This window comes from Heterodontus francisci, chromosome 2, assembly GCF_036365525.1.
Source record: "Heterodontus francisci isolate sHetFra1 chromosome 2, sHetFra1.hap1, whole genome shotgun sequence".
In the NCBI taxonomy this organism is placed as follows: Eukaryota; Metazoa; Chordata; class Chondrichthyes; order Heterodontiformes; family Heterodontidae; genus Heterodontus; species Heterodontus francisci.
In genome coordinates this window covers 192,476,182-192,495,353 of record NC_090372.1, presented here as the reverse complement: position 1 = coordinate 192,495,353, position 19,172 = coordinate 192,476,182, and the positions used below count along the sequence as shown (strand labels likewise).

General features: G+C 43.8%; 1 protein-coding gene across 8 annotated transcripts in view; it reads left to right on the top strand.

The window, feature by feature from the left end:
* zmynd11 (zinc finger, MYND-type containing 11) overlaps nt 1–19,172 on the top strand; it is a 231,668-nt gene that overhangs the window by 187,538 nt on the left and 24,958 nt on the right. For 7 of the 8 annotated variants that reach the window (XM_068014984.1, XM_068014979.1, XM_068014983.1 and 4 more), the window contains 3 exons: nt 1,053–1,260; nt 15,200–15,268; nt 17,318–17,590. In XM_068014984.1, the coding sequence (XP_067871085.1) occupies nt 1,053–1,260; nt 15,200–15,268; nt 17,318–17,590 (550 nt within the window). The remainder of the gene's footprint in view (nt 1–1,052; nt 1,261–15,199; nt 15,269–17,317; nt 17,591–19,172) is intronic. The other variant, XM_068014982.1, reaches the window with a different exon arrangement.

The window sequence follows — 19,172 nt, the reverse complement described above, 5'->3', positions numbered from 1 at the left end:
CAAAGAGTGGTAGAGGTTTGGAACTCTCTTCCACAAACAGCTGTTGAAGCTAGAACAGTTGTTAATTTTAAATCTGAGATAGATAGACTTTTGTTAAGCAAAGATATTAAGGGATATGGGCCAAAGGCAGGTATATGGAGTTAGGCTGCGGATCAGCCATGATCTCATTGAATGGCGGGACGGGCTCAAGGCGCTGAATGGCCTACTCCTGTTCCTGTCTTCCTATCTTCCTATGTCCTATGTTCCTATGCTGTGGCTACAAGAGCAGCTCAGAGGCTGGGAATTCTTCAGAGTTTAACTCACCTCCTATCTCCCCAATGCCTGCCCACCATCCACAAGTCAGCAGTGAGATGAAATACTCTCCACTTGCCTGGATGAGTGCAGCTCCAGCAACACTCAAAAAGCTGGGCACCATCCAGGACAAAGCAGCCTGCTTGATTAACACCCCATCCACCATCTTCAACATTCACTCCCTTCACCACCGACGTACAGTGGCAGCAGTATGTACCATATACAAGATGCACTACAGCAGCTCACCAAGCCGCCTTCGAAGCACCTTCTAAACTCACAACCTCTACTGCCTAGCAGGACAAGGGCAGTAGTTGCATGAGAACGCCACCACCTGCATGTTCCCCTCCAACCCGCACACTATCCTGACGTGGAGCTATATCGCTGTTCCTTCACTGTCGCTGGGTCAAAATCCTGGAACTCCCTTCCTAACAGCACTGTGGGCGTACCTACACCCTGAAGGACTGCAGTGGTTCTAGAAGGCAGCTCACCATCACCTTCTCAAGGGCAATTAGGGATGGACAATAAATGCTGGCCTAGCCAGCGATGCCCTCATCCTACGAACGAATTTAAAAAAATATTGCCATTTGGGAAATCACTGGCACAAACTTCATGTAACCATTTTGCGCTGCTGCATGAAAATTTCTTTATTTAAATATATTAAAATAACACCAGATGCAGCTAAAAGCTTAGTTTAATGCGACACAAGTTAAATTGCTAGCCTTCTATAGCTTAATTGTGATAGATGGACATTTTGGTTACAGGGCATGGATTCCATCAGAGAATATCCAGGATATTGGTGTTAATGTTCACCAGCTGGCAGTAAAACGAAGTCTTGGTTGGAAGAAAGCCTGCGATGAGCTTGAACTACACCAGCGCTTTGTCCGTGAAGGGAGGTTCTGGAAGAGTAAAGCAGAGGATAAAATGGAAGAAGAAGCAGAATCCAGCATCTCTTCCACAAGTAATGAACAGGTAGGTTTTTCATGTAAGTGCCAATTTGGTTGTTTTTAATATATAAAGCATGATTTTGAAGTATTCTGAAGCCTGTAAGCTACTTATAAATGTAAGTAATGGTCCCTAATGGCTTAGAATTGGAAAAATACTATGCAGACGAAAGAAGAACCCAAGTTTTATTCAACATCTCTGCTGAGCCAGTAGTCTGATGTAATCCAGTGGTTTGTGGCACTACGATAGGCCTGTGTTTTCTGGCAAGGGAGAGAAAAAGTCAGCTTACAGAGGGGTCAGTGGACAGCAACATCATTATGGAACTAGAGGAAAAATCGATTAAACTTGCCAGATTATCAATATAAACATGGTTCACTTAATGTCCTTCAGGTAATTGCCAACTTCTAATTCCTGTACCAGTTCATTTACAATAACGAGCTTAATCAATTGCTTTTGTATTGCTGTATTTGTCTGTCATGGCTTTAACGATAACCTCTGATTCATAGAAATAAGTTTAAATTAAATTTCTGCTTTGTTATATCCTTCTCCTGTCACTCTTATTTTGGCATTACTCCCTCATAAGAAAATTCAAGTCTGACTCTGAAAAATCTGGGGGTGGGGGGGGATCCCCCTCAAAATTCAGAATTACCATCCTCCAGTGCCTCGTCGATTGTCCAGCTCTGGGATTGCCCTTGCTTCGTTTCATTCTGGTCGATCAAATCATTGCTAGAGTATCATCAGCAAGTTTTTTTCTTTTTTATTCTTTCACGGGATGTGGTTTTCGCTGGAAAGGCCAGCATTTGTTGCTCATCCCTAATTGCCCTTGAGAACTGAGTGGCTTGCGAGGCCATTTCAGAGGGCAGTTAAGAGTCAACCACATTGCTGTGGGTCCAGAATCGCATGTAGCCCAGATCATGTAAGCACAGCAGATTACCTTCCCTAAAGGCCATTCGTGAACCAGATGGGTTTTTACAGCAATCAAAGATAGTTTCATGGCACCATTACTGAGACTAGCTTTCAATTCCAGTTTTTTAATTAATTAATTGAATTTAAATTCCACCAGCTGCCATGGTGGGATTTGAACCATGCCCTGAGGCATTAGCCTGGTTCAGTGACATTACCACTACGCCACTGTCTCCCCCTAAGTATCTCTCTTCCTGCTTCCCTGTCATTTCCTCTGGAGTCCTCCAAGAATCTAAATGCTGCCCCTTGCAACATTGGTAGCATGTACTTTTACCTCTCTACCGCCTCTCTTAATCCTTCCGCTAACTCTGCTATCAGATTGCTTGTTGGATACCAGTCTTGAACAAGCTGCAGTTTCCTCCAATTAAACTTTGGGAAGGTTGCATTCATTTTCTTTGTCTCCACTGGAGGGACTTTATTTCAGCGGGGGCGGTTGACTCTTTGGTGGGGGGGGGGGGGGGGTGGTGCCCTCCGTGGGACACAGGGTGCCTGATCAGGAGGGCACTGGCCTCTGGTAAAATACCAGCAGCTGTGGGAGGAGGCACTTAAGTGGCAGTAATTGGCCACTGACTTACCTTGTTCGTCCGTCCCAGGCCAGGCCATTTCTAGCCGCCATCCCGGTAAAATTGCAACGGGGGAGGGAAGGTATCGGGATCGGCACCCCCGCCTCCCACTCAATTTTATGACCCCCCCCCCGGCACCTTACTTGTACCTCCATTCGCTTCCCCCCTCCCCCCACCTCAAGCTCAGGTTGAACCAGACTGTTACCGATCTCTGCATCCTTTATCACCTTGAGCTTCCGACCCCATATCCTCTCCCTCCCAAATATTGCCTATTCCATCTCTGTAATATCGCCTGCGTCAGCCTTTCTGCTGCTGAAACTCTTATCTACATCTATGTCACCTCCAGACTTGACTGTTCCTGCCCTCTCCTGGCTTGCCTTCCATCTTCCATGTTGTGCAAACTTCAGCTCATTCAGAACCCGTTATTGTTGGCCTGTGTTGACTCCCAGTCCCCCAGCGCCTCCAACTTAAAATTTGTGAGTGGGACTCAGTGCTGGATAAGAAATAGGCAGCAAAGTTTTAAGTGAGCCACTGACTGGCTGCTAGAAGTATCTGACAGCAAGTATGGCTAGCCTCTGCTCCTTTTCCTTCCACATGAGGAAGCACCTGGTTTCTGCTTAGCAATTCCCCTGATCAGGATAGACTTGTATCTGGAGAAATCATGGAAACAAACTTCACAACCTACATGATCTGTGCTCATATTTGTAGTACTTAAAAACAATAAATTAAACATCTGAAAATGATGTGGACATTGACCAGCTTAAAAAACATTCTGTAAAAAGAATTAATGAGAACAAATTAGGGAAATACCATTCCTGGATAAGACAGAGCTCATGTAGATTAAACGAAAAAATTTTAATACATTTGAGTGATTATATGTCAGAAGCATTAAGGAGTTTAAGAGATCATCATGAACCAAATGAATAAAGCTGTCATAGTTGCATCTACACCTCTCAACATAATTCCTAGTTATATATGGTCATTATAGTTATGCTGGGAAGCTGGTGGAGAAGCTTTATTCCACTTTTGGCCTTTTTTGCATTCAGTTCTAAAGACTGGATCTCATGAAGGAACACCTGGCCTTGGAGGAGGTGCATCGCAGATTCCCCAGACTGATACTGGAGCAAAAAAGGGTTAAATTATGAGAACGGGTTGCATAGACTAGTCTTGTATTCCTTAAGTATAGAAGATTTAAAGGGGCAAGTCATTTAAGGTGTTTGAGACCAATAAAGAATTTGATAAGGCAGACAGAGATAAATTATTTCCTCTGGTAGGAGCGTTTAAGAAAAGGGGGCAAAACCAACGTTCCCTCTAACTTTTTTTTTGGAGTGCAAGCATTTATTTGTGTGCAGCCGCTTTTAAATTTCTTTTGTTCAGCCGTGCACGGGCGGTAACATAAAGCCTGTGCAGGGACTTTCAGGTTGCCACACAGCTATAGAACATAGAACATTACAGCGCAGTACAGGCCCTTCAGCCCTCGATGTTGCGCCGACCTGTGAAACCATCTGACCTACACTATTCCATTTTCATCCATATGTCTATCCAATGACCACTTAAATGCCCTTAAAGTTGGCGAGTCTACTACTGTTGCAGGCAGGGCGTTCCACGCCCCTACTACTCTCTGTGTAAAGAAACTACCTCTGACATCTGTCCTATATCTATCACCCCTCAACTTAAAGCTATGTCCCCTCGTGTTTACCATCACCATCCGAGGAAAAAGGCTCTCACTATCCACCCTGTCCAACCCTCTGATTATCTTATATGTCTCAATTAAGTCACCTCATCCCCTCCTTCTCTCTAACGAAAACAACCTCAAGTCCCTCAGCCTTTCCTCGTAAGACCTTCCCTCCATACCAGGCAACATCCTAGTAAATCTCCTCTGCACCTTTTCCAAAGCTTCCACATCCTTCCTATAATGCGGTGACCAGAACTGCACGCAATACTCCAGGTGCGGCCGCACCAGAGTTCTGTACAGCTGCAGCATGACCTCGTGGCTCCTAAACCCGATCCCCCTACTAATAAAAGCTAACACACCATATGCCTTCTTAACAGCTGTATTAACCTGGGTGGCAACTTTCAGGGATTTATGTACCTGGACACCAAGATCTCTCTGTTCATCTACACTACCAAGAATCTTCCCATTAGCCCAGTATTCTGCAATCCTGTTACTCCTTCCGAAGTGAATCACCTCACACTTTTCCGCATTAAACTCCATTTGCCATCTCTCAGCCCAGCTCTGCAGCCTATCTATGTCTCTCTGTAACCTACAACATCCTTCGGCACTATCCACAACTCCACCGACCTTCGTGTCATCCGCAAGTTTACTAACCCACCCTTCTACACCCTCATCCAGGTCATTTATAAAAATGACAAACAGCAGTGGCCCCAAAACAGATCCTTGCGGTACACCACTGGAAATTATACTCCAGGATGAACATTTGCCATCAACCACCACCCTCTGTCTTCTTTCAGCTAGCCAATTTCTGATCCAAAGCACTAATTCACCTTCAATCCCATACTTCTGTATTTTCTGCAATAGCCTACCGTGGGGAACTTTATCAAACGCCTTACTGAAATCCATATAGACCACATCCACAGCTTTACCCTCATCCACCTGTTTGGTCACCTTCTCAAAAAACTCAATAAGGTTTGTGAGGCACGACCTACCCTTCACAAAACCGTGCTGACTATCTCTAATGAACTTATTCTTTTCAAGATGATTATAAATCCTGTCTCTTATAACCTTTTCCAACATTTTACCCACAACTGAAGTAAGGCTCACAGGTCTATAATTACCAGGGCTGTCTCTACTCCCCTTCTTGAACAAGGGGACAACATTTGCTATCCTCCAGTCTTCCGGCACTATTCCTGTCGACAATGACGACATAAAAATCGAGGACAAAGGCTTTGCAATCTCCTCCCTGGCTTCCCAGAGAATCCTAGGATAAATCCCATCTGACCCAGGGAACTTATCTATTTTCACACTTTCCAAAATTGATAACAACACCTCCGTGTGAACCTCAATCCCATCTAGCCTAGTAGTCTGAATCTCAGTATTCTCCTCGACAACATTTTCTTTCTCCACTGTAAATACTGACGAAAAATATTCATTTAACACTTCCCCTATCTCCTCCGATTCCACACACAACTTCCCACTACTATCCTTGATTGGCCCTAACCTATCTCTCGTCATTCTTTTATTCCTTACAGGGAACATTGGGTATAACCTTAAAATTAGTATTAGGCCATTCAGGAGTGATGTTCTATGCACAAAGACTATCCCAAAAAGCTGTTGAGGCTAGGTTAATTGAAAATTTTAAAACTGCGATTGATGGATTTTTGTTGGGCAAGTGAATTAAGGGTCATGGAGCCAAGGTGGGTAGATGGAGTAAATCAAAATAGGTCAAATGTGACCCATGCTTTAGAAATTTAAAGGTCAAGATTATACAATTATTTTAAGGAACAAGAAATTAGTACATTTTCCAGCACAACAATACAGATCAACCATAATCTAGTTAAACGGCAGAACAGGCTTGGTGGGGTGGGGTTGGGTGCTGAATGGCCTGTTCCAGTTCCAAATTCTGAGAAGAATTAATAATTGTGCAATAATAATTAACTTGATTAACAGGAAATAATGCAATCAGTAAAACTGACCGTAAGAGTGGTTACAAGATAAATTTTAAGTGCCTCGGGGTCTAAAGCTCAGGAGAAAAGCTGGAACTGTTTCCAACCATTGCCTAAAGTCCAACATGACTTGACACCACTCCGAATATTTTTATGTTGAAAATGTATAATATACTGCTAGAGCAGTTTTATTCAATATTCAAGTTATTTTGGAGCTGCAAGATGGTAGATAAGAAAAAACAATTGCAGCAAAAAAATCAACTGAATCTATAGCTAGCCAGTGGAAAATGTTGCTTAATTTATATAATTTTGATATTGCTATAATAGAACTAGGTCAAATGTAACCTCCTGGCTTTAAATGTTTAAAGGTTTAAATTTCCAAAAATGTAATTGTAGACAGCAGGATTATATAATTAATATAATTGTTTTAAGGAACAAGAAATTTGTATATATTCCAGCACAATAATTCTCCCCCAACAATTCTCTTTCACACTAAAATAACAGCAACATACTGCGGATGCTGGAAATCCCAACTGCCTCCTCTTCACTATAGACATCCAGTCTCTCTACACCTCCATCCCCCACCAGGGTGGTTTGAGGGCTCTCTGCTTCTTCCTTGAACAGAGGCCCAACCAGTCCCCATCCACCACCATCCTCCACCGCCTTGCTGAACGGTCTGACATTGAACAACGTCTCCTTCAACTCCATTCACTTCCTTCAAGTAAAAGGTGTTGCTATGGGTCCTAGTTATGCCTGTCTTTCGGTGGGATATGTTGAACATTCCTTGTTCCAGTCCTACTCAGGCCCCCTCCCCCAACTCTTTTTCCGGTACATTGATGGCTATCAGTACTATTTCCTGCTCCTGCCCCGAACTGGAAAACTTTTATCAACTTTGCTTCTAATTTCCACCCTTCTCTCACCTTTACATAGTCCATCTCCGACACTTCCCTTCCCTTCCTCGACTTCTCTGTCTCCATCTCTGGGGATAGGCTGTCTACTAATATCCATTATAAGCCCACTGGCTCCCACAGCTACCTCGACTACACTTCTTCACACCCTGCGTCCTGTAAGGACTCCATTCCATTCTCCCAGTTTCTCCGTCTCCAACGCATCTGCTGTGATGATGCTACCTTCCACAACAGTGCTACTGATATGTCTTCCTTTTTCCTCAACCGAGGATTCCCCCCCCCCCCCCACTGTGGTTGACAGGGCCCTCAACCATGTCCAGCGCATTTCCTGCACCTCTACCCTTCCCGTCCATCCCAGAACTGCGACAGGGTTCCCCTTGTCCTCACTTTCCATCCCAGCAGCCTCCATACTCAAAGGATCATCCTCTGCCATTTCCGCCACCTCCAGTGTGATGCCACTACCAAACGCATCTTCCCCTCCCTTCCCCTGTCAGCATTCCGAAGGGATTATTCCCGCCGTGACACCCTGGTCCACTCCTCCATTGTCCGCACCACCTCGTCCCGTTTTCATGGCACCTTCCCCTGCAATCGCATGAGGTGTAATATCTGTCCATTTATCTCCTCTCTCCTCACTATCCCAGGTCGCAAACATTCCTTTCAGGTAAAGCAGCGATTTACTTGTACTTCTTTCAATGTAGTATACTGTATTCACTGCTCACAATGTGGTCTCCTCTACACTGGGGAGACCAAACGCAGATTGGGTGACCACTTTATGGAACACCTCCGCTCAGTCCGAAAGCATGACCCCGAACTTCCGGTTGATGACCATTTCAACACTCCCCCCTGCTCTCATGCTCACATCTCTGTCCTGGGATTGCTGCAGTGTTCCAGTGAACATCAACGCAAGCTCGAGGAACAGCATCTTATTTACCGATTAGGCACACTACAGCCTGCTGGACTGAACATTGAGTTCAGTAATTTCAGAGCATGACGGGGCCCCCCATTTTACTTTTATTTTTAGTTTTTCTTTTCTTTTTGTGTTTATTTTATTTCATCTTAGTTTGTTCAGTTTGCCTACCCACTGTTTTTTTTTCATGTTTGTACTTGTGGCTGTTCAGTTTTCAGTCCATTAACACCCTATCTGTAATAATGCTTTGTCTTTCAACACACCATTAACATATTGTTTGCCTTTGCTCCATGACCTTCTGGTCGGTTATTCTCTGTGACCTTGTCCTACCTACACCTCCTTTGTTATCTCTTGCCCCACCCTCGCTTTACTTACTTAAAACCTTTCACATTTCTAATATCTGCTAGTTCTGAAGAAGGGTCACTGACCTGAAACGTTAACTCTGCTTCTCTCTCCACAGATGCTGCCAGACCTGTTGAGTATTTCCAGCATTTCTTGTTTTTAATTCTCTTTCACATGTTTAAGTTCTGCTCATGTAAAATATCCAAAAAACAGCAATGAAATGAATGGGCAGATAATGTGTTTGGTGATTCAAGGTCGGATGTTGGTTATGACACCAGGAGAGGCACTCTGCTCTTTGAATAATGCCATGGGATTTTTTAATATCCATCTGTAGGGGCAGACAGAGCCTTGATCAAGGTCTCATCCAAATGATAAGCCTCTGACAGCTGTACTGAAGTGTCAGCCGAGATTATGTACTCAAATCTTGAGTGGGACTTGAACCCAAGACTTCTAACTCAGAGGTGTGTACTGCCACTGAGAAGCCAGCAGAAGCCTAGAAATAGGTCAGCCAATTAAGATGCTCAATGACATTGGAGACAAAAATGGGATGGGAAATCAAAAATAATCTTTTGCACCTAATGTTTCTGTAAATCATTTTTGCAAAGCATTTGTTTTGTTTTACGTTACAAGATTTTGTTCGTAATGTCGATTCTTTAACTGCACAGCAGTCAATGTTTTCAATTTTTAAATCACTGTACGTTATTGGAAAACCAGGATAAATAGTGGTGCCTTGCTTAAGGAAAAGAGGAAGTTGCATTCTGTAGGTAACTGAATAGCAGATTTGTTGACTAAGATTATAGTCAAATAAATATATTCCTAATATTTCTATCCATGCTTAGTTCTCCAATCCTTTTTGAGTTCTGTACTTTTTCATCAATAACGCAATTCAGCAGGGGGATGGGAACCTAAATTGTAGTTCCAGTGTACAGGATGTTGAGAGTAGTGAGGTCAGGGATAAGGTTACAAGGACGCAAGAGGGCACTGGCAAGCAAGAACTTGGTTTAAAGTGTGTCTACTTCAACGCCAGGAGCATCCGGAATAAGGTGGGTGAGCTTGCAGCATGGGTTGGTACCTGGGATCTCGATGTAGTGGCCATTTCGGAGACATGGGTAGAGCAGGGGCAGGAATGGATGTTGCAGGTTCCGGGATTTAGATGTTTCAGTAAGAACAGAGAAGATGGTAAAAGAGGGGGGGTTGTGGCATTGTTAATCAAGGAGAGTATTACAGCGACAGAAAGGACGTTTGAGGACTCGTCTACTGAGGTAGTATGGGCCGAGTTTAGAAACAGAAGAGGAGAGGTCACCCTGTTGGGAGTCTTCTATAGACCTCCGAATAGTTCCAGAGATGTATAGGAAAGGATAACGAAGATGATTCTCGACAGGGGCGAGAGTAACAGGGTAGTTGTTATGGGGGACTTTAACTTTCCAAATATTGACTGGAAATACTATAGTTCGAGTACTTTAGATGGGTCAGTTTTTGTCCAGTGTGTGCAGGAGGGTTTTCTGACACAGTATGTAGACAGGCCAACCAGGGGCGATGCCACATTGGATTTGGTACTGGGTAATGAACCCGTCCAGGTGTTGGATTTAGATGTAGGTGAGCACTTTGGTGATAGTGATCACAATTCAGTTAGGTTTACCTTAGCGATGGGCAGGGACAGGTATATACCGCAGGGCAAGAATTATAGCTGGGGGAAAGGAAATTATGATGCGATTAGGCAAGATTTAGGATGGGGAAGGAATGGGGAATTCCCAGGGGGGATGGGAACAATCGAAATGTGGAGTTTATTCAAGGAGCAGCTACTGCGTGTCCTTGATAAGTATGTACCTGTGAGGCAGGGAGGAAGTTGTCGAACGAGGGAGCCGTGGTTTACTAAAGAAGTTGAAGTGCTTGTCAAGAGGAAGAAGAAGGCTTATGTTAGGATGAGACGTGAAGGCTCAGTTAGGGCGCTTGAGAGTTACAAGCTAGCCAGGAAGGATCTAAAGGGAGAGCTAAGAAGAGCAAGGAGAGGACACGAGAAGTCATTGGCGGATAGGATCAGGGAAAACCCTAAGGCTTTCTATAGGTATATCAGGAATAAAAGAATGACTAGAGTTAGATTAGGGCCAATCAAGGATAGTAGTGGGAAGTTGTGTGTGGAATCCGAGGAGATGGGGGAAGAGTTAAATGAATATTTTTCGTCAGTATTTACAGTAGAGAAAGAAAATGTTGTCGAGGAGAATACTGAGATTCAGACTACTAGACTAGATGGGATTGAGGTTCACAAGGAGGAGGTGTTAGCAATTTTGGAAAGTGTGAAAATAGATAAGTCCCCTGGGCCAGATGGGATTTATCCTAGGATTCTCTGGGAACAAAGAACAAAGAAAATTACAGCACAGGAACAGGCCCTTCAGCCCTCCAAGCCTACGCCGATCCAAATCCTCTATCTAAACCTGTCGCCTATTATCTAAGGGTCTGTATCTCTTTACTTCCTGCCCATTCATGTATCTGTCTAGATACATCTTAAAAGACGCTATCGTGCCCGCGTCTACCACCTCCGCTGGCAATGCGTTCCATGCACCCACCACCCTCTGCGTAAAGAACTTTCCATTCATATCCCCCCTAAACTTTTCCCCTTTCACTTTGAACTCATGTCCCCTTGTAATTGAAACCCCCACTCTGGGAAAAAGCTTCTTGCTATCCACCCTGTCTATACCTCTCATGATTTTGTACACCTCAATCAGGTCCCCCCTCAACCTCCGTCTTTCTAATGAAAATAATCCTAATCTACTCAACCTCTCTTCATAGCTAGCGCCCTCCATACCAGGCAACATCCTGGTGAACCTCCTCTGCACCCTCTCCAAAGCATCCACATCCTTTTGGTAATGTGGCGACCAGAACTGCACGCAGTATTCCAAATGTGGCCGAACCGAAGTCCTATACAACTGTAACATGACCTGCCAACCTTTGTACTCAATACCCCGTCCGATGAAGGAAAGCATGCCGTATGCCTTCTTGACCACTCTATTGACCTGCGTTGCCACCTTCAGGGAACAATGGACCTGAACACCCAAATCTCTCTGCACATCAATTTTGCCCAGGACTTTTCCATTTACTGTATAGTTCATTCTTGAATTGGATTTTCCAAAATGCATCACCTCGCATTTGCCCTGATTGAACTCCATCTGCCATTTCTCTGCCCAACTCTCCAGTCTATCTATATTCTGCTGTATTCTCTGACAGTCCCCTTCACTATCTGCTACTCCACCAATCTGAGTGTCGTCTGCAAACTTGCTAATCAGACCTCCTATACTTTCCTCCAAATCATTTATGTATATCACAAACAACAGTGGTCCCAGCATGGATCCCTGTGGAACACCACTGGTCACACGTCTCCATTTTGAGAAACTCCCTTCCAATGCTACTCTCTGTCTCCTGTTGCCCAGCCAGTTCTTTATCCATCTAGCTAGTACACCTTGGACCCCATGCGCCTTCACTTTCTCCATCAGCCTACCATGAGGAACCTTATCAAACGCCTTACTGAAGTCCATGTATATGACATCTACAGCCCTTCCCTCATCAATCAACTTTGTCACTACCTCAAAGAATTCTATTAAGTTGGTAAGACATGACCTTCCCTGCACAAAACCATGTTGCCTATCACTGATAAGCCCATTTTCTTCCAAATGGGAATAGATCCTATCCCTCAGTATCTTCTCCAGCAGCTTCCCTACCACTGACGTCAGGCTCACCGGTCTATAATTACCTGGATTTTCCCTGCTACCCTTCTTAAACAAGGGGACAACATTAGCCAGGGAGGAGATTGCAGAGCCTTTGTCCTTGATCTTTATGTCGTCATTGTCGACAGGAATAGTGCCGGAAGACTGGAGGATAGCAAATGTTGTCCCCTTGTTCAAGAAGGGGAGTAGAGACAGCCCTGGTAATTTTCGACCTGTGAGCCTTACTTCGGTTGTGGGTAAAATGTTGGAAAAGGTTATAAGAGACAGGATTTATAATCGTCTTGAAAAGAATAAGTTCATTAGTGATAGTCAGCACGGTTTTGTGAAGGGTAGGTCGTGCCTCACAAACCTTATTGAGTTTTTTGAGAAGGTGACCAAACAGGTGGATGAGGGTAAAGCCGTGGATGTGGTATATATGGATTTCAGTAAGGCGTTTGATAAGGTTCCCCACGGTAGGCTATTGCAGAAAATACGGAAGTATGGGGTTGAAGGTGATTTAGTGCTTTGGATCAGAAATTGGCTAGCTGAAAGAAGACAGAGGGTGGTGGTTGATGGCAAATGTTCATCCTGGAGTTTAGTTTCTAGTGGTGTACCACAAGGATCTGTTTTGGGGCCACTGCTGTTTGTCATTTTTATAAATGACCTGGAAGAGGGTGTAGAAGGGTGGGTTAGTAAATTTGCGGATGACACTAAGGCCGGTGGAGTTGTGGATAGTGCCGAAGGATGTTGTAGGTTACAGAGGGACATAGATAGGCTGCAGAGCTGGGCTGAGAGATGGCAAATGGAGTTTAATGCGGAAAAGGTGAGGTGATTCACTTTGGAAGGAGTAACAGGAATGCAGAGTACTGGGCTAATGGGAAGATTCTTGGTAGTGTAGATGAACAGAGAGATCTTGGTGTCCAGGTACATAAATCCCTGAAAGTTGCTACCCAGGTTAATAGGGCTGTTAAGAAGGCATATGGTGTGTTAGCTTTTATTAGTAGGGGGATCGAGTTTCAGAGCCACGAGGTCATGCTGCAGCTGTACAAAACTCTGGTGAGACCGCACCTGGAGTATTGCGTGCAGTTCTGGTCACCGCATTATAGGAAGGATGTGGAAGCTTTGGAAAGGGTGCAGAGGAGATTTACTAGGATGTTGCCTGGTATGGAGGGAAGGTCTTAAGAGGAAAGGCTGAGGGACTTGAGGTTGTTGGAGAGAAGGAGGAGGAGAGGTGACTTAATAGAGACATGTAAGATAATCAGTGGGTTAGATAGGGTGGATAGTGAGAGTCTTTTTCCTCGGATGGTGATGGCAAACACGAGGGGACATAGCTTTAAATTGAGGGGTGATAGATATAGGACAGATGTCAGAGGTAGTTTCTTTACTCAGAGAGTAGTAGGGGCGTGGAACGCCCTGCCTGCAACAGTAGTAGACTCGCCAACTTTAAGGGCATTTAAGTGGTCATTGGATAGACATATGGATGAAAATGCAATAGTGTAGGTCAGATGGTTTCACAGGTCGGCGCAACATCGAGGGCCGAAGGGCCTGTACTGCGCTGTAATGTTCTAATTCTAATTATCAGTGTCACTAATGGTCCTAAGTTGCCTTAATTTCTTAAGCTTACAGCAGCTACAATACTTCTGTGTTTGTGCAATCAAACCTTTAGCTCAGAATTTAATGGGCTCCCAGGGGATGGGCGAGGAGATGGGGGCCCATAGAATTAAGACGGGAGTGGGGAGCGGAAGGCCTGTTGCCTTTCCACCGCAATTAAGTTGGAGTGGGAAAGTCTGGAGATGGCATTCTCACCCAGAGACTGGTCCTTTAGTGGCCAATCACTAGCCACTTTAAGGCCCCTTTCCACCACCACTGGAATTAAACCAGCAGCTGTGGGGGGTGGAGTGGTGAGGAAGCTCCACCACGTGGCAGCCTGCCTGCGGGCTTGGGTTGGGGGGCCACCTTCATGGGCCATCTGTGGCCTATTTTGGGTTGCTCGCAGCAAAGGCTGCCCCTCCATGAACAACACCCCCAACCCACCCTCAATGCCCACCCTTCCCTTCGCCAGGGCATGCCGGGCTGGCCCTGGCGATCCCACCACGCTCACCTTGGGTCCGGGGCTCCAGCACTGGGCCTGGACCCAGGCCTCGTGTAGTACTGGCAGTGGCCACCGCTCCCAGTGGTGCTGCCGATACTAATGAGCTGCCAGCCCTCTGATTGGAGGCGGGATCCCTGTCCTTAAAGGGAGGGGGATCCTGGCACCGGGCAGTTAAATGCCCGAGCGCCATTGATTTGCCTTTTCGGCCCAGCGCTGGGACTCCCAATGCCTCGGCTAAATTCAGCCCTTACTTGCAAATTCTTCAGAGTGCTGGGACTGTTATAAAAACATAGCTAACTGCTGTCCTCACGCAGAAATGTCAAAGTTGCAAGTGCAGTCATTATGTTTAAGCTTGCAGCATAGAAAAAAAATAATAAAATGCCCTAGCAAATCTCCCAGTCTTCCTGTATGCCGAGGAATAAAGATACAGAATCCAAAATCATCATTTAACAAACCCTCAGCCTTGCCTATATATATATATATATATATTTGTGATAACCAACACATTGCAAGTGATGTTTCTTTAAATTCACGTGATCCCCAACGATATATTTGTGAAATGACCTTTTGAGCAAGAGATCCTTTCTTTGGCTAAACATAAATATAGACAGAATTCTACTCCGTGCAGTTATGTTAAACTCAAAATTGGAGTGAATAATATGCCAGTATGCCTATGCTGTTACAAGAAAACCACAGTCTGATGAGAGGAGCCAATGTTTGTTTTTTGAGTATAGTTTCACTGTGAAGAGGGATGGAAGCAAGAAAGACATTGCAGAATATTTTTATTGCCAGGACTATTCTTTCAGATCTAATAAGGTGGGACATTACAGCATCTATAGGCTTCAAATGATGTATGTTGTACTTTATAGCAGAAAAGCTCACAAGAACCTAAGAGCAAGAAATCCAGACGGAATCAACATTCAGACGCCAAAGATGAGGTAAGCGGAACCAAAAATATGATTGGGTGCGGGAAGCTGTAATTATATCTTGTATTAGCCAGAATTATATTTGGGAAAACTGAAGGTCACATGAATTTGTTAATAAGTGTAGTTGTTATGCAGACATAATATGAAGTCTTTTACTGGGAGGCTGAGAAAACCAGTTACATAGAAATTGCAACCCCCACAGGCCGTTTGGCTACACTGGTCCTTGCTGGTTAGCCTCCATGCAAGCAGTAGTCTTAACCCCATGTGTTTGCCTGCTCTGTCCCCATATCCCCTTTTATTTTACCCCTACCACCACACTCCAACCACCTGTCTAACCTGTTCTTTAAAGTTGACAAGGTCTCTGCTTCAATCAGTAACTCTAGTTCCATAACCTTCTGAATAAAAACAGTTCTGTGTCCTAAATCTCTTGCATTTAACTTGTATCTATGCCCCCCTTGTTCTAGATCCTTCAATCACTGGAAATAATCTGTTTCTATCTTCTTTGTCCCATCCCTGCACTGCTATCAAATCACGCCTTAGTCGTCTCTGTTTCAAGACAATAGCCCCAACTTTCAAGTCCTTTTTGTTAGCATTTTGGCATATCAGACTGCATCCTAGAGAATCTGCACTGTACACTCTTTATTGTCATAGAGTCATAGAGCGAGACAGCACCGAAACAGGCCCTTCGGTCCACCGAGTCTGTGCCGACCATCAACCACCCATTTATACTAATCCTACATTAATCCCATATTCCCTACCACATCCCCACCTTCAGTCAATTCTCCTACCACCTACTGACACTAGGGGCAATTTACAATGGCCAATTTACCTAAAAACCTGCAAGTCTTTGGCTGTGGGAGGAAACTGGAGTACCCAACAGAAACCCATGCGGTCACAGGGAGAACTTGCAAACTCCGCACAGGCAGTACCCAGAACTGAACGTGGGTCGCTGGAGCTGTGAGGCTGCGGTGCCAACCACTGTGCCGCCCTTGTCTTAAGATCCTTCCCATAGTGTTGAGCCAAAAACTGCATACAGTACTCCAACTTAACTAAGATGTTGTGCAGATTCCCCATTACAGCTTGAATTCTATATTCTGTACCTCTTGCAATAAAACCCAGTATTCCATTAGCTTTTTTGTGGCTATATCTATTTGAGGTGCTGTTTTTCATGTCTTGTGAACATAAACCCCAAATTCCTCTGCTCTCCAACTTTCCTCCATTTAATGTATAATTTAACCAAAACGTACTGCATCATATTTACTGATAATTGAATTCCCCATAATTGCATAACTTTTAATCTTCTATAATCATCTCGTGTGTAGCTCCTTGTCAAAGACTTTCTAAACAGTCCTTCGCTGCCAAATTCTTTTTCCACCTTATCTCAGCTTGTCATTCGGTATGTATGGAGTTTAAGCATTTCCTATGTGTTTATGTTGCCTTTATAGCCACTCCAGGCGCTGCTCCACAAACCACTGACCACCTCCAGGCGCTTACCCATTATCTCTCGAGACAAGGAGGCCAAAGACAGATATGTGTTTACCTAAATATAGGAAAATCTAATATAAAATTAGAACAGTTTTATGCACTGTTCAAAAGTTGCTCATCATGGTTAACTGCATTTGGTTTGTAAAAGCTCAATACTATAAAACATAAATAATACTAGTCAGAATGGTCAGCTAGATATATTTGTATTTGGGCATTGCAGTGACAGGCTATTACTTAGTTTATGAATTATGTATGCCGTTTAAAGAGTGCAAACTAGGAAATGGGATGATCCCAAAACCTTTGTTTTCTGTGGCTACCATAAAGAAGAAACATTTCATCCCATCTATGTATGCAGTATGCCAGAAAAGTTGTCTGCCATAAACAAAAATTGTTGCCTGGGCATTAAAATGAGTTAACAAGCTTGCTTTACCACAGATCCAAATCTATTCAATGTCATTCCTCGTGACATGCGTATATGTTGTTGAGTGTGTTAAGAACTTTGACTGTGAGGATGGAAGTGGGAGGGGAAAACATTCAAATCTTTGTATTTTTGTTTTTTTTCCCCCTCATTTTCAGGAGCAAGAACCTGAAATTGAGGCTGTCAGTTCTAGCCAAGAAATACCTACAGTGCCACCCCAAACCGAGAAGGTTTCAATCGCAACGCAAACAAAGAAGTTAAGTGCCTCCTCACCAAGAATGTTACATCGGAGCACCCAGACGAATAATGACATCCCCTGTCAAAACATGTGCCATGAAAAGTACACCAAAATATTTAATGATTTTAAGGAACGTATGAAAGCGGAGCACAAAAGGGAGACTGAACGAGTTGTGAGAGAAGCACTGGAAAAGGTACAGACCAGTTTTGGCTGAAACCTTCTAATTTAGTTCAGGGGTAGAAATAACATTTAGAAATATGCGCAATGTGTTGTTACATATGATGTAAACTGAAGTCCTAAGTCTTTAATAAAATGCAGCCCCAATTTTACCTTCATTTGGTTCATATTACATGTCATATGTGACACTAGGGCTTCAATGGAAAAAGGTATGGATATATGGAACATTTTTTTTAAAAAAAACATACCCACCTTTCCCATTTTCCTTGACATCAGTAGAACTTGAATTTATTTGGGTTTTGGTTCACTTCACTTGGGTTTGGGGAAAATTTGCTGTATCCTTTCGCTAAACAGTAATGACTTTAGATATATCTGACCATTATAGTGAATGAATTGTGTCTAGTCATGACCCAGTATCTCCTTTGCTTCAAATATAGGTGCCATATTCCAGGATACTGACAAGTTCCAGTTATATTCCAAAATTTGTCAGGAATAGTACGTCACATTTGAGCTCATTCTGCAGATGGATGTTCCCAGTGAGGAACAACATTTACAGTGTAATGGTCAGAAAATAGTGGGCCTGCACTGCCTGGTTTTCTGTCCCTGTAATGGGCTGAATCATAAAGGACCATTAGAGAAGCGTAAATTAAAAACTGGCAAGGCTAGAAATACGCAGCAGCTCTGTCAGTATCAGAGAAGATAAAAGATGGCGTAACTTTTTGGTTACGGACTCTCATCAGCATTAGAAACTGTAAGATAAACAAGTTCTTTTATAGAACTGGATAAAGGAAAAGGGAGAAAGAGGCAAAATTCAATGTCAAGTGGCTGAATTCTGTCATAGACAATAAATGGATCTTACTCCCTCTCCCATCATTCTGTTCAGCCCTGTAAAACGACTTGCTTATATTACAGTTTCACTTCTGACTAAAATGGCTTCCTCTTTTTTCCTCTTTACCAATGTTGATGGACCTACTGTGCATTTTTCAGCATTTTCTGTTTTAATTTGATTTCCAGCCTTTGCAGGTTTTGTTTTAATTTTGAGAGAGGTTTACTACAGAGAAGGCAGCCAAAGGGACTAGGAGCTCATGGATGTATATAAATTATTAAATGGTGTGGTTTGGGTAAACCCAGATTATTGCTTTGCAGTAACCATAAAAACAGAATTGGAAAAGAGTGAAAATTCAATTCAGATCATTGGGAAGAAAATTGTTTGGATCTTTTTATTCATTAACAGGATGTGGGCACCACTGGCAATGCCAGCATGTATTGCCCATCCCTAATTGCCCTTGAGAAGGTGGTGTGGTGTCTCCTGAACCGCTGGAGTCCATGTGGTGAAGGTAATCCCACAGTGCTATTAGATAGGGCGTTCCAGGATTTTGGCCCAGCAACGATGAAGAAAAGGCGATATATTTCCAATTCAGGCTTGTGTGACTTGGAGGTGGTGATGTTCCCATTTGCCTACTACCCTTGTCCTTCGAGGTGTTAGTGGTCGCAAGGTTGGGAGGTGCTAAAGAAGAAGCCTTGGCAAGTTGCTGCAGTGCATCTTGTAGATGGCACACACTGCAGCCACGGTGTGCTGCCAGTGGAGGGAGTGAATA